Source organism: Armigeres subalbatus, chromosome 3 (assembly GCF_024139115.2).
Source record: "Armigeres subalbatus isolate Guangzhou_Male chromosome 3, GZ_Asu_2, whole genome shotgun sequence".
NCBI lineage: Eukaryota > Metazoa > Arthropoda > Insecta > Diptera > Culicidae > Armigeres > Armigeres subalbatus.
This window is the reverse complement of record NC_085141.1, coordinates 173,932,741-173,956,259: the sequence shown is the minus strand read 5'-3', so window position 1 is coordinate 173,956,259 and position 23,519 is coordinate 173,932,741. Positions and strand designations below refer to the sequence as shown.

General features: G+C 41.8%; 2 protein-coding genes and 1 long non-coding RNA gene across 3 annotated transcripts; 1 reads left to right on the top strand and 2 right to left on the bottom strand.

Moving 5' to 3' along the window:
* Positions 1-1,911: 1,911 nt before the first annotated feature.
* Positions 1,912-6,156, bottom strand: LOC134222147 (uncharacterized). The gene is made up of 2 exons (XM_062701290.1): positions 5,085-6,156; positions 1,912-4,937 (listed from the first exon to the last, which is right to left on the bottom strand). Exons 1-2 carry the CDS (start codon positions 6,154-6,156, stop codon positions 1,912-1,914), a joined length of 4,098 nt encoding a protein of 1,365 aa, XP_062557274.1.
* Positions 6,157-8,315: 2,159 nt separating this feature from the next.
* On the bottom strand, positions 8,316-8,907 carry LOC134220556 (uncharacterized). Its single transcript, XR_009981949.1, has 3 exons — positions 8,597-8,907; positions 8,444-8,535; positions 8,316-8,387 (listed from the first exon to the last, which is right to left on the bottom strand). It is a non-coding gene; the product is annotated as an uncharacterized LOC134220556 (long non-coding RNA).
* A 10,541-nt stretch (positions 8,908-19,448) lies between these two features.
* Positions 19,449-23,055, top strand: LOC134222146 (uncharacterized protein K02A2.6-like). Its single transcript, XM_062701289.1, has 3 exons — positions 19,449-20,091; positions 20,200-21,938; positions 22,339-23,055. The coding sequence occupies exons 1-3, from the start codon at positions 19,449-19,451 to the stop codon at positions 23,053-23,055; spliced, it is 3,099 nt and encodes a 1,032-aa protein (XP_062557273.1).
* Positions 23,056-23,519: the final 464 nt, after the last annotated feature.

The window sequence follows — 23,519 nt, the reverse complement described above, 5'->3', positions numbered from 1 at the left end:
CATTCAACCTCAACGAACCAGAATTTCATATGAAGAAAAAGGTTGACCATAAAATAGCACTGTGGCGATCCCGCACCGCCGGTGCCGATGCTGAAAATTTATTACAAATTGTGGTGTCAGTTAGTTGGAAAGGAACATTGGGAAAAAAAATTGATTCTTCTCAGGACCAACATTTTATGAAAAGAAAGAGTTAATTGCGAAAAAAGACTGTTTCGGTGGCATCGGGTTTGGCGTGGTAGTTTGGTTGCTGTTAGTGATTCCATCCATTAAAATTCACTACATCATCTCCCTCCGACGCGCTATAAAATTCGCTATTTACGAATGAGTTTTACACTTTGAAGAAAGTTTATTTCGGATAGTCGGATCAACCTTCTTTTGTTTAAAATCAATGAAGACGCCATCTCAGTGGAAACTATCTACAGCAACCACCCATCGGTGAACGTCGCTTGGACAGACAGATGCCGAAAGAAAATGTTTTGTAATATGAAGAAACTTCGTCTTGAGTCAAACTTCTGTTGTCATTCCTCGCAACAATCTTGTGAAAAAGTTTCATAGGATTCTTAGAATTTATTATTCTCCGAACGGTCCGTTGTCTCAGAAACCCGATCGAAATGGCTCGCAAGGCGTTAAAGCAGCTTTCTTATATCTAAATGAAATAATTTCATTAGTCCCGCCCCTTTATTAATCGTTATGAGTGCACATTATATTTACACCATATCAGCTCACAAAGGGCGGGGCTAACGGGCTTAATTTATTAAATATAAGAAAGCTGCTGTTCGATAGCGCGAGCCATTTTGATCGGGATTCCACAGAGAGCGGTTCGACATTCGATGCAGCGGAGCGGACACAGCAGCACGAAGTGGGTGGCAGTGTTGCAATGCTGTAAATTTATTTCAACCTTTGGAGGCTTAGCGAAAAATCATCAAGTGGCTGTCAGACAGTTGCAGCGCAAGGTGTCGCAAGCGATTGGATGCAGTTAGTTATTTGAATGGGAATTGGGAAAAGAAAATTGGTTCTTCTCAGGACCAACATTTTACGAAAAGAAAGAGTTAATTGCGAAAAAGGACTGTTTCCGTGGCATCGGGTTTGGCGTGGTAGCTTGGTTGCTGTTAGTGATTCCACCCATTAAAATTCACTACATCATCTCCCTCCGACGCGCCATCAAATTTGCTATTTACGATTGAGTTTTGCACTTTGAAGAAAGTTTATTTCGGATCAACCTTCTTTTGTATAAAATGGTGCCTGTTGCGGAGACGAAAAACGAAACTAGATCCCAATTCTATCAATTTATTCGGTGGAATGGATAAATTATAAAATTCCTGCAATAGATATAAATTTTACTAATTCATCTTATGATTTACTAATTCGTTCTTACTGTTAGTGATCTAGCTGGAATTGACTCTCTCGCAATTTTCTCCTGGTCCAGTCTAAATGGATTGGGAACCTCTGCACTTATGTACGTTATCCCTATGGTATATCATTTATGTTCATAACTCATTCGGCATCTCCTAATGTTAACGGCTCTTACCTTTAATGTGGTTACTGCCGAATATTGATTACTTAATGGGGCAATCTATAACCTGCGGTTCCCGAGTGTATTTGAATTCCTGTGTCACCTTTTCTCCGTTAGCAATTCGATATACGGATCAAGTGCTTATCACTCTATGGCTACAGAAGGTGTGATGCACTGTTAGTTTTTAAGCAAATAAATTTAGTAGATTTCACTTTTAAACCTAGAGAATGTAGTTCAACTATGTCAATTCTACGGTAACAACTATCGCAACAACGTGGACGCGTCAATGGCTATTCTTCTATTCTCCTCATACTCTTTGTGGTACTGATGTTTACGACAGTTTAGCTTATCTATACGCTGGGTACAGAACACAGTGGTGTACAATCGAGTAGGTGATTTTACGATGTGGCGCCGTCAACACTCCCCCCCGGAATGCGCGAAAGATTCTTCGACAGCGTATTCGTTTCAACGCCTACATCGAGCACCGCTAGTGATACAGCTGAACGCTCGAAGATACCACCAGCTGACGTTTGCACAGTAGCATACCGTACTTGGCCGTCCGCAGCAGGATGCGTGGCGATAATTCGGCCCTTCGGCCAAAGATTGCGAGGAAACTTTGGATCGACGATCACCACAATGTCGCCAACGCTGATAGGTTTCACTGGCGTAAACCATTTGGTCCGCCGTGTAATAGTAGGTAGATAGTCTCGTATCCACTGTCTCCAAAATGTGTCCGCCATCTTTTGAGATTGCTTGAAGCTGTTCCTCAATAATACTGGGTTATCGTCGAGGGGTACCCAAGATCTCAAACCATTCGCTGAGTCTAGCAGAAAATGATTGGGTGTTAAAACGGGCGAAGAATCGCAATCCACTGGAATGTCGGTCAATGGTCGGGAATTGACTATGTTTTCAACTTCTGTTATTGCGTTCTGTAGAACCTCGTCCGTCGGCAGCCTACAAGGTTGGAGAACAGCAAGATTTTTCTTTACGGTGTAAATCAGTCGTTCCCACGCTCCTCCCATATGCGGGGTTAGGGGTGGAATGAACGTCCATTGGGTGCGACTTGAGGTAAACTCCTTTGCCATTCTGTCGAGGTTGAGCTTCTGTTGAGCGGCCTGTAATTCTTTGTTGGCAGCTCGAAAATTGGTGCCACGATCGCTGTAAATAATAGCGGGAATTCCTCTCCTGGCTATGATGTTCCGAATTGCCATTATACAAGAGTCAGTTGTCAGTGTGTGAGCGACTTGCAGGTGAATGGCGCGCGTAGTTAGACAGGTTGCGAGTACCCCCCACCTTTTTTCTGTGCGACGGCCCACGGAGACTAGAATCGGGCCAAAATAATCCACTCCCATGTGTGTGAATGGACGACTAAAAGCAGCAAGGCGTGATTGAGGTAGATCGGCCACAACCGGTGGTAACGGCCTTGCTTGTTGATTTTTGCAGTATTGACAATTCCGACGAATAGCTTGATAGGTCGCTTTTATTCGAGGGATGCGGAAACGCTGGAGAATTTCGTTGATGATAGTTTCGTGATTTTGGTGGTTGAAACGCTCGTGAGCTTCCTTGATAACTAATCGTGTGATGGCATGATCACGAGGTAGTATAATAGGATAGACAGCATCGCGATCGACGAATGAACAGGCTCCGGTTCTTCCTTGTACTCGCGCTACACCGTTTTCGTCTATGAAGGCACTGCGGAACAACGGATTATTTCTTGCGATTTTCTTCATCGTGCGCGTGGAACGGTTTGTGGTTAGCGTAGTGATTTCATCGCCGTATACTTCAGTTTGTGCTACCCTGAACAAGTAGTATTCCGCCTGTGCCAACTCCTTATGCGTCAGGACCCCAACGACTCGTTGCTCCTTTTTAGTGGAAAGTTTCAAATTATTAATGTAACGAAAAACATATGCTGTTCGCCGAAGCATTGAACTCCACTTAGAGAAGTTTTGCGGAAAAAGCACGGAATCAGTGAGCTTAGTGTGTGTGAGCAAGTGTGACCTGAGCTCCTCATTCGTAGACTGTTTGAGGCTTGATGATACGGGCCAGCAGTTCTCGTTTTGCCAGAGGAAGTCTGGTCCACGGTACCAGCGACTATCGGCAGAAAGATCGGGTGTTCCTGTCCATTTTGTTCCCTCGTCGGCAACGTTCTTCCTCGTTGGAACCCATCGCCAGTCAATGACGTCAGTTGATTCCAGTATTTCACTGACACGAAAGGCAACAAATTGGCTGTACCGCCGATGATCAGATCTAAGCCAACAGAGAACGTCCCTGGAGTCTGTCCAAAAGAACCGCTTGCTTATCTTGATGGTAAGAGATGAAAGAATTGTGTCCGACAGGCGGGAACCGAGGAGAGCAGCTTGTAATTCCGACCGAGGTATAGACAAAAACTTCAATGGAGCTACTCTAGTTTTTGCTCCTATGAAGGCGCATTCAATCACATTCTCCTCTTGAAAGCGAAGGTACACGACCGCCGCAAATCCGTTTTCACTAGCGTCAACAAAAGTATGCATTTCCACATCTGCTTCTAAGGAAGTCTGCGATCGGTAGCACCTGGGAATTTCCAAACTTCCTATCTTTGGAAACACTAACAACCATAAAAGCCACTTGTCGAACTGAGCATCTTCTATCGGATCATCCCATTCCACGGACGTTCGCCAAATCTCTTGTAGGAGGACTTTAAGGAACATAAGCAGGTGCGCAATGAATCCCAAAGGATCGAAGACCATCATTAGAGTGCGTAGAACCTCGCGTTTAGTTGGCCTTTTGTTTCCGGCCAAAAGTTCCTCATCATATCGCGCAGAAACCTTATATGTAAAGCAATCGGATGATTTGTTCCACCACATCCCAAGAATTTTTTCCGTTGTAGATTCTTCGCCGATGCTCAGGTTTTTCTCCTCATTAGTTCCTTCCGTCAGCGTGGATTGCACGGTTTTGGCGTTGGAAATCCAGTTCCGCATTTCAAATCCGGCGTGTGTATGAATGTGTTTCACTTGTTGCGCCAGATTTACAGCCTCTTCCTCGGTTTCTGTGCTGACTAACATGTCATCTACGTAGTGGCCTTTAATTATGGCATTGGCCGCTTCAGGATATTCTTGCTCGAATCGCTTCGCATTACTATTTTTGACATGTTGCGCTGTGCTCGGTGAGCAACAAGCACCGAAGGTCATCACTTGAACGATATAAGTACTTGGACTTTCCTCATTTTCATTTTTCAATAGAAATCTTTGACAATGCTGATCTTCAACTCTTATTTGTACTTGGTGATACATCTCCTTGATGTCACCACAAACTGCTACCCGGTGCTCATGAAACCGAATCAGCACTTCCAGAAGAGACGTAAGTTGATCAAGACCTTTCAAAAGGAACGAGTTTAAGGAAACGCCATGCACGGTGGCTGCCGCATCCCACACTAGACGGAACTTTCCTGGTTTATTTGGGTTTATGACTGCAAAGATTGGCAGATACCAAACTCGAGCGTACCCTAGTAACATTTTGGATTTATACTGGTTTTATAACACTCTTGTAGAGTAAATTATGGTCTTCAAGAGCGTTATAAAACTTAAAATGTTACTTGGGTAGTGCTCTTTTAGTTCATCTGATGTGAGTTTCCGAATATAGCCTTTGTTTACGTGCTCCTGTATATTCTGCTTGAGAGCCTCACCTAGCACTGGATCCTTTTGTAATCGATTCTCTAAGCACTCCCATCGTCTAATAGCCATTGCTTTGCTATCCGGAAGTTTTACGTTGTCGTACTTCCAGAGAAGACCGCTTTCGTACCTATCATTTGTTTGATGAGTGAGAGACTCTAAGAGTAATTGTGCACGTTGATCATCTTGTGAAAGGAGAACCTTGTTTGGGCTGATTATTCCGGTGCTATCTAGAGCAAAGTAAGATTTCATTGCCCTGTGGAGGCTATCATCATAGTTCTGGTTGCATTCGCATTTTTGAACGCTGTGGTAATTCATGTATCCGACGCTGTTTTCCTTTCCGCTACAGTTACCGTAAACTAACCATCCTAGCCGTGTTTTCAATGCGATCGGTTCGTTCCATCTTCCTTCTTTACACTTGCTTCCATGTCCAAGACTGGAATTATCTAGTCCGATTAGAAGTCGTGGACTGACATCATAGTATCCCTCAAGTGGTAGTCCTGACAGGTATGGAAACTTTGCCTGCAGCTCGGAGATAAGCAACGTTTGCGGCCGGATTTGCAGCGACGATAGAGTATTGACCCCCGTTAGATTGTACTTGGTCGAACTGTGTGTTCCAGAGACTTGTAAATTCACTTGCTGAGATTCTTTTTCTATCTTGCGAGTGCCGCCAGTCCACTTCAGGCAGAGCGATTTTTTGGGTCCTTCGATACCAAGCTCATCAGCAAGGCTTTGCTCTAGGAGAGTGAGTTCAGATCCATCATCGATGAACGCATATGTTCGCACCGCTTTCTTTGGACCGTACAGAACGACAGGAACCATGCGAAATAGTACCGCAGACTGTCCTTGGTGCACATTGCAACTCGGTTCCAAATCTAGCAGTGAATTCGGCCTCGAAACTGTGGGAATTCGATTCTCCGGTTTATGAAGTAGCGGATGATGTAGGAAAGAGCATCCGTCTGTATCACACTTTTTTTTGCTGTTTACAAGAGCCATTGTGTTTAAACAGGCATTAACGACAAAGTTTGTTGCTTCACTGCCGCCCATTTCGAATCATAGCTGAGCTCTTCAAATCTACTGCACTTGACGACCGCTGGGCAGCTTCCCTTGCATACCATGCACTGTCCTTTAGAAATGTCTTTTGGTGCGACCATTGTCGGGTTGTTGGATGACTCGATCAATCTCTCATTACTCGTCTCCGATTCAGAGTGAAAATTCAGGAAACCGTCTTTCTTAGCTATTCGGCTTCGGTGATCGTGAGCCGATGTGGCTATCACGGAACTTGCATCCTCCGCTATGGTGTAAAGCCAATTACTGAGATCAGCAAGGTTTGGATTCGGATTGTTTCGTGCAAACCTTGCCCAGTCTAGCTTCAAAGACGATGGTAGACGCTCGACTATTTCGCAACGGAGTGATGCGTTGTAAATGTAGTCGTCAACTTCGCAGGCTCGGATCGTCGCGACCATGTTTTTGACTGAGAGAGAGAAGTTTACTAATGTCTCCAGATTCTCTGTGTTTGGCAGCGGTAGATGTCTAATTTTTTTTACTATAGATTGGACAATTGCATCTGGTCGGCCATATAGCATTTTCAGCGTTGACACAACATCTGCTACATTCGATGGATGCAGTAACTCGCATTTCACTGCTGCTAATGCCTTGCCCTTAAGGCATTTCCGCAAACGTAACATGTTTTCCTCGTTCGTGAACCCACACATATGCGTAGAGGAATTGAGCATAGCGTAGAATAGTGGCCAATCTTCGAGTGTACCGTCGAAATCTGGCAAATCCCTGGATACCGCCTGGCGTGCTGCGATTTGACTACGATTGAGAATGCAGATACCTTCGTCGTTGAAGACTGTAGGATTATGCTCAGACTGAGCGAGTCGTACCGGTGTAGAACGTTGTTCAGGAGCGAATACATAGGGTGCACCAGGATTAGTTGAGGGTTGAAACATTGTTCTATTACATGCTGGCGGAAGTTGACTCGGTGGCTATTCTCTGGGAGGTAACCAAGATTGCGTTCTCTGTAGCGTAGAAAACCTCAGTTGATCGCGCACTTGCGGGTAAGTTGATTGTTCCGGAACAGCGTTGGCTTGAAAGCATTGGTTCGGATGGCTGGCATGTGTAGACAGATGATGATTAGATGGATCGTTCGTGCACTGTGCTCCTATCGATGGACGACTGATCAGCGGCCGTGGAGCTGACGATGGAAGGAATGACTGACTTCGTTGAACCGGTAGTTGTCCCGCAACTTGATCATGTTGACAGCGGTGACCGCTATGTTGACCGCTCTGGTGATTTTGAATAATTGGTGGATTACTCCTTCGGTGGACATTTGGAGCTTGGTGCTCCTCGAGCTTGCTCGAAGTATTCGCCGCTTCTACTGCTAATCCAGAATCCTCTGCTTCACCATGGCGTTCCGTTTCAGCCAACCACTCCTCGATCTTTGACAGCTTGTCCTCCTCGTTTTCCTCAGTCCTAGATGACGTGTCACTACCATACTCCTTCAAAATACTGTACTTTCGCTCGAGAAATCTCTTCTCCAGCATGTACTCTTCTTCCAGCTTCTTCATTTCGAGCTCTTTCAATCGTTTTGCTTCACCTTTGGAACTAACCATGCTGTTCGGCGGCTTGCTTGATGGCGCGAAAGATTGCCGCTGTTGTTGCCGGGTGGTATTGGTGGGGGGTACAATGAAAGATGATGCCTTGCAGACCGGACAGGTCCAGCTAACATTCGCAATATCTTCCGTCACGTGCACACACACGAAGTGAAACCACCGATTGCAACCGTCACACTGCACCATTTCATTATCATCACGCGTTTCACACAGTTGACATTGATAATCTACGTTTCGACGGACCGCACGTAAAGGATTCCTCCGGTTCTGGCTCGCGATTCCGACGTTCGTTTGACTGACAATGACAGGCTTACCGATGGCTCCTCGATTCGTGTCTCCGGTAACATTTTCATTTACCTGACTTTGCGTGCTTGAAGGGGGAATAACGACTACAGAGGGAGTGCTACCTGTACATACCGTCGCGATACCTGCGACAATTTGGTCCACGTTACCTTCCGCAACCTCGAACGTCGCGGTGTTGCTGAAATACACACTCGTCGATTTCTTGGACATGTTAACAGAATTTTATAAATTGTTGCGGAGACGAAAAACGAAACTAGATCCCAATTCTATCAATTTATTCGGTGGAATGGATAAATTATAAAATTCCTGCAATAGATATAAATTTTACTAATTCATCTTATGATTTACTAATTCGTTCTTACTGTTAGTGATCTAGCTGGAATTGACTCTCTCGCAATTTTCTCCTGGTCCAGTCTAAATGGATTGGGAACCTCTGCACTTATGTACGTTATCCCTATGGTATATCATTTATGTTCATAACTCATTCGGCATCTCCTAATGTTAACGGCTCTTACCTTTAATGTGGTTACTGCCGAATATTGATTACTTGTGGGGCAATCTATAACCTACGGTTCCCGAGTGTATTTGAATTCCTGTGTCACCTTTTCTCCGTTAGCAATTCGATATACGGATCAAGTGCTTATCACTCTATGGCTACAGAAGGTGTGATGCACTGTTAGTTTTTAAGCAAATAAATTTAGTAGATTTCACTTTTAAACCTAGAGAATGTAGTTCAACTATGTCAATTCTACGGTAACAACTATCGCAACAACGTGGACGCGTCAATGGCTATTCTTCTATTCTCCTCATACTCTTTGTGGTACTGATGTTTACGACAGTTTAGCTTATCTATACGCTGGGTACAGAACGCAGTGGTGTACAATCGAGTAGGTGATTTTACGATGTGGCGCCGTCAACAGTGCCTTTTGTATAAAATCAATGAAGACGCCACCTCAGTGGAAACTTTCTACAGCAACCACCCTTCGGTGAACGTCGCTCGGACAGACAGATGCCGAAAGATAATGTTTTGTAGTATGGAGAAACTTCGTCTTGAGTCAAATTTCTGTTGTCATTCCTCGCAACAATACGCATCTTAGATAAACAACATCTCATAACAAAATTCAGAATCTTGCGAGAAAATTTCATAAGATTCTTAAAATTTGTCATCCTCCGAACGGTCCGTTGTCTGCGGAGTCCCGATCAAAATGGCTCACGCGCGTCGATAACCAGCTTTCTTATATCTAATGAAGTAATTTCATTAGCCCCGCCCCTTCATTAATCGTTATGAGTGCACATTATATTTACACCTATACCAGACCACAAAGGAGCTAACGGGCTTAATTTATTGAATACAAGAAAGCTGCTTTCTAGCGCGCGCGAGCCATTTTGATAGGGATTTCGCAGAGAGCGGTTAAATAAGATTTTACGCAGAGCCGACGCAGCAGCACGAAGGCGCTCTGATAGTATTTTCAAAGGAAAATCATCGAATTGGTGGTGGAAGTCTGCGTTGGTGATCGTCATTCAACCTCAACAAACCAGCATTTTATGTAAAGAAAGAGTTGATTACAATGACGTCTGTTTCGATCCCGTGCGATACAGTGGCGATGCTGAAAATTTATTCCAAATGGTGGCGTCTTAGCGAAAACTCATCGAGTGGTCGTCGAACAATAACAACACGAAGTGGAATTCTAACCCTAACGTTTCGACAAGCATTGGGTTGCAGTTAGTTATTGGAAACGTGCATTGGGGACACAAAATTGGTCCTTCTCAGGACCAGCATCTTCTGAACAGAAAGGGTTGATTGCAAAATGGACTGTTTCGGTGGAATTGGCGTTTGGCGTGATAGTTCGATAGACGCGCGCTTTTCATTCTGCTATCGAAGAAAAACCTTCTGTTAACGTCAAACTATTATTTTGGACTTTGATGAACATTCTTGCATCCCGGATTAAACTACCCTTGTGTAAAATAATGGTACTGTAAAGAACCGATATTTTTCAAATAATGGAGCTTTTCAATCCTCAACTACAACAAAACATAATCAAAATCTTGTGAGGAAATTCCATTTGACTCCTACTGACGCCATCCATTTGAACCTGGGTACTGGGGATAGAGCCGCTTTTCTGCGCTCAAGCGAGCAGAGGGATATTTTGAAATCACTCCCATAAACAAAATTATTTTGCAGTTACTTGACTGTCAAACATTTCCCGCTCTTCGAATTTCTCTTTCCACGCTGCATGAAAGCGCACAAATGCGCTAGACTCTACATGACTTTACGATTGTTTAAATACATTCATGCTCCAATCAGCTGCTTAATCTCGTGAAATTTCGTAACGAGTGCTTTTTAGTTGCATTCCCACTAATTTTCCACTCGAAATATAATGTGAGAATATTTGTTACAAAGAATACAAAACTCAAACAAAGTTTATTTTTATTTTTTCCCAAAAAAATAACAATACTTCTCAATATTAGATCAGAAACGAACATAACCACAATCTTCAATGTTTGGCTCCGGCACAATAGAAAATTTTGGCTTCAGTTTCACAACCAAATCGATTCTATCCGCACCACCCAGATTTGAACAAACTCATTGCATCATCTCCCTCCGAAGTGCGCTTGTGGTTGTGCTACCAAAGGGCAACTTTCTGTCGTCGCCAAACGATGGTAACCCGAAAAAATCGATATCATTTCTAATGACTAACGAAACAAAACCAAAGAATCTTGGCAGAAAATTTCACTTTCCGTCGACGACGGCCAAATCGATGAAGACGCCACCTTAGTGAAAAATGTCGTTTAGCTGCCTTAGTTTTTCAAATGGCGCATTATTAAAAACAAATCTTTCCAAAATCGTCATTGTCGTTTAAACAGCCGAACAGTCTGTTTGTCTGGGTAAACAATTTTCCTAGCGGTCAAAACCTCTTCTTGGATAAATAGTTTAAGCACCGACAAACCGACGGGCCTCTCTGATTTCAAAATTGGAAAAAAAATTCAATCGTTTTACTCCGAGTGTAGTAACTCGTTCTGTCATATACTGACATTAACGTTCTTTTGATAGAAAAAGTTGAGAAAAAGAAAAAGCAAAATGCGCGCAATCCACCAGCTGGTCGACGTAAACATTATATGCACGTTTCAAACAATCTACACAGCGATGAGGATAAAAACAACCAAGAAATAGAAAATCTTTTTCGATGCTTAAATCGACATTTAAGTCTTTACGATCATTACACACATTTTTGAAAATCGAATGTTTTTATTTGGCTAACAAATCCTATCATAAAACTCTTGATATTTATAATATCGAATATTGATTATTACGTGGAAGCTGATGAAATAAATTAAAGAGTGCATGACCAAATTTGCCCGCACATTTGTGAGAGCTGTTGTGTAAACTAGCAACCCTATAACCAGAGACCGGCGGAGTGAAAAACTGTCGAAATGGCAACGTATGAAAATGCATGAAATCGTGAAAATGATACTGGCAGCACTTGAACTTTTTGCTTGCTTCTTATGGGTGCAAAAAGTAAACAAGTCGAAATGGAACCGCTTTTGACGGTTCGATTGGAAACAAGATGGCGTCTTCGCCGATCTCTTATTCTAGTATTTCTAGTGTAAACCATCGCACAGATGGAGCTAGATAATGAAAGGAGAGTAATTGCCAAGAAATTTGAAGAACTGTATATGGGAAGGCACGTCGGTTTGTCGGTGAAAAGGACTGTTTGTAATTTATTCTTGAAGTCCTGCTCACGTTGCCACCAGCGCTGTAGAAAACGATGCATGTACGCTTCCATCGCGGGCGGAAGTCGAACGTTGCAAATTAATATATTTGTGTTTTGTTTCGCGCCACCTCCGATTCTGCGTATTTTTTTCCTTTCGTCCGGACATTTGTGAGCATAATGTCTTCTAGGATTCTGATGATATCCACTGAAAGATAGACGAATGCCTTCAGTGGCGATGCGGCCGATGAATCGTTCCTTTTCCACGGCTGGTTCATCCAACTGGGAGCTACCTTCAGTTTCTTGATTCGGTTGACCTCCGAGCAGTTTGCACAATGCTAATAAATTTACACAAATTATGATGAAAAATACCCTCCTTTTCGTATAGCTACGTAGTCATACGTCACCTTTGCGTACAACCCGATTGGGCTGCACCTTTGAGTTTTTGTTATGGTGAGGATATTTTTATGCACACTTTTGTTTTCGATATTTCATCAAAATTAAACACTCAATCATGCAGCAATATAACAATGTACAGTAGACGTTCGATAACTGCAAGTCGTTTAACTGCAATGCTTTTTAACTGCAATTCGATAGTTGCAACCAAGGTGAATACAAACAGGGGTGGCATTGTGCACCTCGAATCGAATCACTCGATTCGTACGTTTTTGCATTCGTTTCGAAAAAATTGCGGCATTATGTATTTCGTTCGACTTCATTCAGTCGCAGTACAAGATTTCGAATGGTGCTGTACTAGCTCGATCGAGTATGTTCTGTCAAACGAAATGTAAACAGAGAGAATAAGAGATAGCTGTCTCCGTGTTTAGTATGCCACCCGCTGGAGAGACAACCTTCAGCGCATGGTGAATGTGAGTAAACCGAGAGAATAAGAGTAATTTCATCTGCGTGTAGCATGCTGCCTGTTGGTAAGGCATCCTTCAGGGTATGAATTGGTAGTTATTTTATAAACAAGCAAATTGTGCTCAATGACTATAAAAAGCAATATTATTTTTTTAGCAGTTGCAACCGATTAAAACATTATGCCGATTGGATATGTTTTGCAAATTGAGGTATTGTTATGACACAAATTATAAGTTCTATGTTTATTTGAGTTTATGCCACAGATCCAATTATGAACTAAATAATTTAAAGTTAAGAAGGATTGGATAATAAAACTACTTTGATGTTTCCATGTGTTTTAGTTAAATGCACTTGGGTCATCTCTTGCGTTTTTTATTTGACTCAACAATTTTTACGTACATTTTGGAATATACACGTTTTTCGCATATTTTTCCCATAGATTTTTCACGCGGTCCATCGAAATCGTCAAGAAGTACATAAAAACTGCAAAAAACCGATTTTAGTTGAAGTATTTTTTACGCGGATTTCGGGGTAATTAGAGATTGCATATTGTCTGGAAACTATAAAAGTAGTTATATTAATGACATTCTTTCCTTCAAGATACAATAATGAAACATTTATTCTCTTCCCGTACATAAATAATAACAAATATAATTAAAACTTTCAGCAAGAAATGACTCTCGAACAACATTCGAAAGCTATAAAGGTGACGAGCGTTTTTCATTCGACTTGACTCGTTTTTCAGTGTGCTATCGTGTATCCATAATGCCAAAACATCTCGTTATTCTAGTACCTCCTTGAACATACCTCGAACGATGAGTCGTTTTCGAGATCGAATCGAAAGCCGTAATGCTAAACATGTTCGACTCGATAGAATTTCGTTCGAATCGAGATGCGCAATGCCACCCCAGGTGTAGAAGTATGCCAATTTCATGATTCAGCCATCTTGGATTTTTATATGGGGCAGCAACCGAGTTTGTTTATGTTTTGCACTGACAATGAATTTTTCACCCCGGGGCTTGTCTCTCCCATCTACTGTCGAAGTGAGTGAACCCTGATATAAGAACCCTGGTTGCAACAGTTTTGCAGTTATCGGACCGCTAAACTTCAAACTGATGTCAGACTTAATGACAGCTGCATTGGGATGCACATTTAGATGCACTTTTATTGCATCTGACGTCGATTGACAACCGTTTGACGTCTAGAATGCGTTGCAGTTATCGAACGGCATTCGTTAACTGCAAAGTAAATATTTTGCAGTTATCGAACGGCTACTGTAGTATGCTTGAGATACCTGCTTGAATATAGGGACTCCAAAAAGAATTTATTTGCAGTAACTAACCGCATATCAATATGTGCGCATTAACGATTGCGCCATAACACCGGTTCTAATCTTCGATGCAGAGTACACGAGCTTTGTTCGCCAGTGACAGGCATATGAGGCCCTTGGTTTTTACACATGACGAATCCAGTATTTTGCGCTCGATAATGGCGCCGCGTGAGTGCCTTTTTGACATCCAGGAGGTAGAAAATATTTACATATTTCAATCAATGCAGGCTTTGACTTATTGGAAAACATTGGCACTCACCCGGTATCAACAAACAGACAGAATGGATTAATGAAAAAGCAAAATTTGCCGCTATGAAACGAGTAGATAGCGCCACCGTAGTCCAGTTAACATGCTTCTTCTTAAACGGATCGCATAATGAACGCAAAATGAACTTTTGTTCGAGAAGACGACCCGCTCAAATGTCAAAATCCATCGGGTGAGTGAATTTCATGAACTCCTGCACAGGTCTATGTGGTCTAATGCACCGAATGAACACAATGACGTTTGAGACGGGCGCTGTTTACTAAAAATGAACACTTGCATGAACTCGATGAATGAAAAAGTATTTATTCTTAGTAAACAGCGCCCGTCTCAAACGTCAATGATGAACTCGGTGCATTGGACCATAGGGGATCTAAATCGAGCCGGTGACAAGCGTGGTGTCATCATCATCAATCACAGAGAAAAAATAAATTATGTTTCTGAAAATTTTGCACTTTTATTTTGACATTATAGTAATTTTGGTAAATTTAAATAATGAAACTCTTAATGTGAAAATAAAACTTTCAACTTAAGAAATGATTTATAAATAAAAAATTGTTATTTCAAGAGTTGAAATTTTTCTTTTGAAAGATCAGAAAATTTCAAATGGGCTTGTTATTATGTTATTATTATTGGCAACGTTGTCTATGAAAATATCTGGCAGCTGTACTCTGCAGCTACCTAACTGTCACATTTGGCGCGGAAAATATGTTCATCGGAAACCTGAAATATCTCGGAAACTAAAGGGAAAAAGTATAGAGTTCAACAAATGCCGGACTCCGGAATTGGTTGATGAAATAAAAGTACTGAGGTATGTATTCCAAAATACATTTCCTATCGATTAATCTTTTTTTTTTAAATTGCCTTTTAGGAAACAAGCAACGAAGGATAAGTTTTCCTTGATCCTACAGGGTGAGAGAAAAAACACCATAATTACCGACAGTATGCCGCACAACTCATATGCCTCAAAATGCTCCTCCATGCACCACCATAAACGACGAGCGTTCATCGACAAAGATTGGAAGCCGTCGCATGAGTCCATCTGCAATGGCCCTGATTCCATCACCATCAATTCTCACACACTTAAAATTCTAAGTTTACCGACTGCCGAGAATCCAACAGCCGAGATATTGGTAATAATTTCGACGAATTTCGGTAAAATTTTTACCGAGATTTCGGTAAACTTTACCGAGTGATCGGTAATCGTTACCGAGATCTCGGCAAAAAATCAACTTTGCCGAATTTCGGCAAAATATTGACGAAATTTCGGTAAAGAAATTACCGAATTTCAGTAAAAAATATTACCGAGATGTTGGCTGTTGGAATCTCGGCAAAAATTTTGCTGAGGTCTACAAAATAATTTAAGTGTGCAGTTCATCTTCCAGCCTTCACGCATGCACTACAAGGAGGATCCAGTTCGACCATCAGCAGAAATGACAACTGCTGTCGGAACTCCCGGAGTTTGTATATAATGCTAATGCACCGTTAATCGAACCCTTTCGACTGAGGAGAAGTGTCCGGTTTGTCTAGCTTTGTTCATAGGATTATATTTTGTATGTTTGATATAGTGTATATATATAAATATATATATATATATATATACACTGAAATAAGTACTGTAGTAATTTCAACTATGGAACTATTGTTGAAATAACTATTTCGCAATGTGTTTATATTGAACAAAAATTCAATTAAATTGACTGCATATTTGTTAAAAATACCATGCTGTCATGGTATTATTAACAAAAATTCATGGTACTGCGGTTGCGAAGAGAAGCCTGCAGAAGACGCCATTATTCACATATCAGAAAGTGCAGAGCAAAACTATTTTTAACTTGCTCAAAGTGGGACTAAAAAATGAAACAAATAAATGAATCATACATGGTGAATTGAAAACTACACACCGAGGTTCGTATGCATATTTATTTAGGCATTTTGCTCTTTTATTAAGACTGAAAAATCCTTTGCAGGTCGCAAGGACAAACTAGGAGAAAAGCTGTCACTGATTAATTTCTACAATTGGTGAGTTAAAAATTTTGTTGCTATTGACTATAAGTAACATATTTCTTTTCGCATTCCCAGAATCCTAAATCTCGCAAAGGGTACTTGACGATAATATCCCCTCGGAGAAATTATGTTCCGATGAGAAGCAATCAACATGATGTTGTCAAAATACGAAGTCACAAATCACCATTTAATAGTTTATAAGAAATGAACAAATAAAGAACCCGGAAAACATATAATATTATGCATTTTCACAAATCCGTCTGGTTTTGTTTCGAATTTTTTCTTGTCAACTTTGGTTATTTATTTTGGTTTTTTCATTGACTACACAATCATCATCAATTTAAGAACAGAGAAATAGTCACATTCACTGTATGTCATTGTTATGCTAACCATGGGCATGGTATTTTCGCTGTCAACCCGCTCTTCACATCCATAGTAAATTTAACAACTTCTTTCGTTTGAAATAACTGAAGAATGTAGTCTGCACAAATCAAGTGGTGTTGTGCATTTAATTTAAACCATCAAAATGGTAATTTTAACCGCATCGCTGTTTTCAGTGTATATATATATATATATATATATATATATATATATATATATATATATATATATATATATATATATATTTCTGAAACATATTGGTCTGATAATATGGATTTAGCTTTTCGACATATTTTAATTAAGCAAAATCAAGGGATGTATTTAAGTTTTTTTTACAAAATGCATTCCAGTGAGTGTTTTCAAAATATATTGCTTGATAGTTCATTCACGTTCATTGCGCAACATTATGTTTATATAAAGTAATGGATAACACAAGCATTCACTTGTCGGAAACACCTTAGATCGAAAAATTAATCTCTTCGTCTCAGAATCTCGATTCTCACGTACAACCGGAGACTCCAATGCACAATATCTCAATGGTGGTGCCTTATTTTTGCTTTGTTGAATAACACTCATTATCGCAAAAAGCCGCTGAAAAAATATTATGCCGATTTCACTACAAAAGAGATTAAATTATTATATGCATCAATCGCATAGATAATATTCAAAAACTTATTTACACAGAATGCAATTTGTCAGCAAGCAAACACGTTGTTGAATTTACTTTTTCTTTTTTTGCGTACTCAAGACAACTTCGATTTTGACATTTCACACTTTTCCGAATCGCGGCAAATATATTAATTCGCCGATTCTGATCGCAAAATAGATTATCGACTTTCGGTGATCAATGTTCTTAGCTGAATTTCGGCAACAAGAGTTTAGAAAAACAATATGAAATGTCAAACTTTGACGATATATCAGTAATATAGTAATTTACCGACCAAGTTCGTCTCTTTCTATTGCCGAAATCAAATTTAGCTTTTAAGTGTGTAGTGAATTCAAATGTAAAATACACATTTAGTTTTAAGAGAAAAATGTCATTTCGAAAGGTTGACTCTTATCGAAGTTCTTACTGAAGTGACATTTTTTGCATTGGTGAATTTAACAGTTCTATACTTTCTACTGAAAATCACTAACTGATTTTCTTGATTTTACCAACGTTTCTTTTAATTTCACCAACGATTTTTTTTTGTGTGTAAACATAGCCCGCTGTCATCATTGAAACGTAGTATAAAAAAAAATTATAGCCCGGGACATCCTGGCTACGATCTGGCGATGGACTAAACAATAGGATGTCAATAGACCTGTGCAGGAGTTCATCAAATTCACTCACCCGATGGGTTTTGACATTTGAGCGGGTCGTCTTCTCGAACAAAAGTTCATTTTGCGTTCATTATGTAACCCGCTCAAATAGACCTTCGCAGGAGTTCATCAAATTCACTCACCTAATGGATTTTGACATTTGAGCGGGTCGTCCAGTCGAACAAAAGTTCATTTTGCGTTCATTATGCGACCCGCTCAAACGTCATAATTTCTTGGGGGAGTTCATTTTGCATTAGTCTATGTCATAATTTTTGGAGGAGTTCATTTTGCGTTAGTCTATGTCAATGAAGGAAAAATACATACGATTTGACAGTTTGATACCACACATGTTTCGGACAGCAGAACAAAGGGAACCGAAGCGACAATCTTTATCTAGTAACTAAAATATCTTTTATGCCGCTGCCATCGTTGGCTTCAAGTGAATAATGTTGTTCTGAGTTTGTTTAACTTTTTCATTTGCAAAACTAACGATATTCAGAATCTCAAAATGTACACCATAAGTTCATGTTGGAATTTAGAATGCCAGCAATTATCTAATGTGTTGGGAGGCTGCCCACTGACTTCGCCACAAGGGTAGCTCATCGACTGACAGGTGTCGACTGACAGATGCTAGCGGTGATGTCAGTGGAATGACAGAAAGGAAGAAGGAGAAGATTGTTTGCGATAGCAAGGGACTCGACACGTTTTTATAATTGTAACTTTTGTAATAAAGTATATTTTAAATCGTTCGTGAATCGCGTATTCCTTTTATCATTCAAATATCGCAACAGTGGCGACGAGGTATTGGAGTTTCGCGCGAGAAAAACAAATTGCGCGTTCGTCCCAAAATAAGGCGTTTTTGTGGATTCAGAGACAGTGGAATAAGTGCAATGACGGAGAACAATGCAGGTCAAGCGTCAGGAGGGCAACCGCAGCCCAACAATCTTACAGAGGCTGTTGTACAAATCCTGAATAACCAGCAAGTCTTGATGAGACAAATAGCCCAACAGTTGGCCGCCACGCAGGTTGCAGTCAACAAATTGTCCCGAGATGAATCAGTACTGGATTCCCTATCAAGCAACATGGCGGAATTCATCTACGACAAGGTCAATGCGCACACTTTTGATGCATGGTTCTCCCGATACATCGACTTGTTCGACAAAGATGCCAGCAAGCTGGATGACGCGGCAAAAGTCCGACTACTCCTACGGAAATTAGGCCCACCAGACCATGAGCGGTACAACAGCTTCATTCTTCCGAAGCTTGCCCGGGAGTTCACCTTCGAAGAAACTGTGGACAAGTTAAAATCGTTATTTGGAGCAACAATATAAATGTTCCGGAGGCGATACAACTGTTTGCAGACCACCAAGGAGGACTTTGATGACTAATTGGCGTATTCTTGCAAGGTAAACAAGGCATGCGTTGATTTCAAGCTGTCGGAGTTGACGGAGGAACAATTTAAGTGCCTCATCTACGTCTGTGGCCTCAAATCCAAGCAGGAATCAGAAATCCGGATGCGGCTTATCAACAAGCTGAACGAATCTGCGGAGCTCACCCTGCAGCAAGTTGTGGAGCAATGTAACAGCTTGGTCAATCTCAAGCAGGATACAGTGTTGGTGGAAAGCTGCTCTTCGGCGGTCAATGCGGTCGCATTCTCCAAGCGAAAGAAACCAAAACATCGATCGCCTTCGGATAGCAGCAATAACCGCGATCAGCCAAAAACGCCATGCTGGTCCTGCGGCGGGATGCACTTCAATAAAGATTGTCGGTTTCGTGACCATCGGTGCAACAATTGCGGGAGACACGGACACCGTGAAGGGTATTGTGCATGCTTCTCGTCGAAAACAAGCCATACTGCAAGCAATCATCCAGACAAATTTAACAAGAGAAGACATCAACCATCGGCAAAAGCTGTGTCAGTTAGGACCATCGGTAATCGTCGTAAATTTGTCGAACTCCAAATCAACAATGTTCCTCTTCGTCTGCAGTTGGACACAGGATCCGACATCTCCATTATTTCACACCAATCGTGGATTAAAATCGGCCAACCAAAAGCAAAATCAGTAGAGTGCACTGCCAGGACAGCATCCGGAGAGCCACTGCACTTAATGGCTGAATTGGAGTGCAACATTACCTTCAACGGCACCACCAGCGAGGGTAAGTGCTTCATAGCATCTCCTAACGTCAACCTCGACATTTTAGGCATTGACTGGATGGATATATTTGGTTTATGGGATCATCCCTGCAACCAAATAACAATATAAGCCAATCAGCGAATCGTTTCACTTCAAACACAGTGTGCAGAAGTATTTACGAATGAGATGGGACTCTGTAACAAGTCCCCGGTCAAGCTGGTTCTCAAAGGAGATCCGAAACCGGTGTTCAGGCCGAAACGACCGGTGCCATACTCCATGAAGCAAGTAGTAGAAAACGAACTGATCCGTTTACAGATCTTATGTAGATTGAAGAAAGTGGATTTTATCGACCACACGGCACCAATCGTCGAGGTACGAAAACCAAACGGAACCGTTCGTATCTGCGCTGATTATTCTACCGGCCATAACAGTGTTCTCGAGCCAAACCAATATCCGTTGCCATTGCCCGAGGATATTTTTGCAAAGATGGCCAACTGTCGGATTTTTAGTCATGTGGACTTATCCGATGCTTACCTCCAAGTAGAGGTGGATCAATCCTGCCAACCTCTCCTGACCATCAACACCCATAAAGGCCTCTTCCAGTATACACGCTTGTCACCTGGCATCAAGTCTGCCCCGGGTGCTTTCCAACAATTAATGGACACTATGCTAGCCGACCTCGAGTATACCGTTGGTTACTTGGATGACATCCTTGTGGGCGGCCGCAACGAAGAAGAGCATCAGCGAAACTTGCAACGTACCCTCCAGCGTCTCAAAAAGTACGGGTTCACCGTGCGCATCGAGAAGTGCAGCTTTGGAATGCAGCAAGTCAAGCACCTAGGACAAATTTTAGACGGTAGTGGAATTAGGCCAGATCCAGGGAAAATTTCAGCTATCGTTAGTATGCCTCCTCCACACGATGTATCTTCGCTTCGTTCCTACTTAGGTGCCATAAATTATTATGGCAAATATGTCAAAGAGATGCGCACTCTACGACACCCTATGGATCAGCTGTTAAAAGCCGGAGCAAACTTTGAATGGTCACCAGCATGTCAAGCATCGTTCGATCGGTTTCGGGAGATACTCCAGTCGCCGTTACTACTGACCCATTACAATCCAAATTTGGGCATCATTGTTTCGGCGGACGCATCCGCATTTGGGTTGGGAGCCCGAATTGCGCATCAATTTCCGGACGGGACGGTTAAAGCTGTATACCACGTATCCCGTAGTTTAACGGCAGCTGAATGGAATTATAGTCAAGTGGAAAAGGAAGGCTTGGCTCTTATCTTTGCAGTGACCCGGTTCCATCGAATGCTTTTCGGTCGGAAGTTTATCCTCGAAACTGATCACAAGCCGCTATTGTCTATTTTCGGATCGAAGAAGGGAATTCCAACGTACACGGCAAATCGGCTTCAAAGATGGGCATTGACGTTACTCCTGTATGATTTTGATATTCGTTATATTTCAACGGAAAATTTCGGGTACGCTGATGTTTTGTCCAGATTAATAAACCGTCATATTCGCCCAGATGAGGAGATCGTAATCGCCAATCTCGAAATGGAAAGCTCGATCAGAAAGGTAATTAGCGAATCTGATATATTTCCGCTATCGTTCAAGATGGTGCAAGCGGAAACTAAAACCGATGACACACTTCAACAAGTTATTCGGTTCGTCAACACAAGTTGGCCTTCGAAGAAAAAGGATCTGTCAGATCTCCAAATTCAACAGTATTATCTACGGCGTGATTCGCTCACTATAGTAGACAATTGTTTAATGTACGGGGAACGATTAGTAATTCCACCGAAATTCCGTAAACGAGTACTCAAACAGTTACCCGGGCGTGGAACGAATGCGATCTATTTCAAGACAGTACGTATACTGGCCTCACATCGACGAAGACATCGCTAAACTTGTGCAAACCTGCATCGATTGTTCGATCGTAGCAAAAACCGATCGGAAGACAATTCTCAAATCCTGGCCAGCTCCTGAGAAACCATGGCAGCGTGTACATGTGGACTATGCCGGTCCGCTAGAAGGGTGGTACTACTTAATTCTGGTGGATTCGTTTAGCAAGTAACCAGAGGTAATACGCACCAAGGACATTACCACGGCAGCGACAGTGCGCATGCTTCGAGGAATTTTTGCTAGATTTGGAGCTCCTGAAACACTGGTATCGGATAATGGTACAAAGTTTACCAGCGAAGCTTTCCAATCATACTGTAACAAAAATGCTATTCTCCACCTCAAAACGGCTCCATTTCATCCGCAGTCGAACGGCCTCGCGGAAAGGTTTGTTAATACTTTTAAAAGGTCGCTCAAGAAAATAACGGCAGGAGAAGCATTAGATGAAGCCATCGACATTTTCCTCCAATGTTATCGATCGACACCATGCCGCAGTGCACCGGATGGAAAATCTCCTGCAGAGTTATTAGTAGGTAGGCCTGTCCGAACATCACTAGACTTTTTACGTCCACCTTCGCAATTCTATACGAACAAGCATCCTAAGCAAGAAGACCAATACAACCGAAAGCATGGCACAAAGTCAAGAACTTGCAGTCCGCACGACCTTATCTGGGCTAAAGTATTCCGGAACAACAAATGGACCTGGGAAGCTGGATCAGTTGTGGAGCGTCTAGGAGAAGTAATGTACAACGTGTGGTTGGAAACGAAACAGCAGCTCATCAGATCACATTGTAACCAATTGAGAACACGTCATCAATCCGATGGACCGAAGCATTCGCAAACATCAGAAGACATTGGGGTGCCTCTGGATATTCTGCTGGATGGTTGCGGTCTTAATACAACAACGGATCCGGAGTACCAACAGGAGACTACTGAAGGTGTTCCTCCAGAACATCAGCAGCGCTCTGAATCTCAAAAGCAGCACCATCCCTCAAGTAACATAAGAAAACCACCGATTTCCACTCGTCAGTCTACGAGGATTCGTAGACCACCCGTGAGGTATGAACCTTATCAACTGTTCTAGAAGGGGGGAGGTGTTAGGAGGCTGCCCACTGACTTCGCCACAAGGGTGGCTCATCGACTGACAGGTGTCAGTGCGACAGATGCTAGCGGTGATGTCAGTGGAATGACAGAAAGGAAGAAGGAGAAGATTGTTTGCGATAGCAAGGGACTCGACACGTTTTTATAATTGTAACTTTTGTAATAAAGTATATAAATCGTTGGTGAATCGCGTATTCCTTTTATCATTCAACTATCGCAACATTATGTATCTTATTTATGTATGCCAATCAAAAGATAATGCTTTGCTTCAGCAAATTGACCAGAGCGAATGGATAATTCCAGAGAGACTTTATTGGGGGTGTCCAAAATGTGTACATTTGAGGTTCCAAAATAAGTTGCACTTGCAAGTTTTGGACAAAGAGTATTTTAATTTCAGAAAGTTGCAAATTTCACCGGGATGTCAATAACTGAAGCACATTTCGAATT

Coding starts and splice junctions, on each gene's coding strand:
- LOC134222147 (XM_062701290.1), bottom strand. CDS start 6,156: ATGGCTCTTGTAAACAGCAAAAAAAAGTGTGATACAGACGGATGCTCT. Junction 4,938..5,084: donor ACTAAAAGAGCACTACCCAA/GTAACATTTTAA, acceptor CAAATAAACCAG/GAAAGTTCCGTCTAGTGTGG.
- LOC134222146 (XM_062701289.1), top strand. CDS start 19,449: ATGCGGCTTATCAACAAGCTGAACGAATCTGCGGAGCTCACCCTGCAG. Junction 20,092..20,199: donor CAACGGCACCACCAGCGAGG/GTAAGTGCTTCA, acceptor TAACAATATAAG/CCAATCAGCGAATCGTTTCA. Junction 21,939..22,338: donor ATGCGATCTATTTCAAGACA/GTACGTATACTG, acceptor TTTCATCCGCAG/TCGAACGGCCTCGCGGAAAG.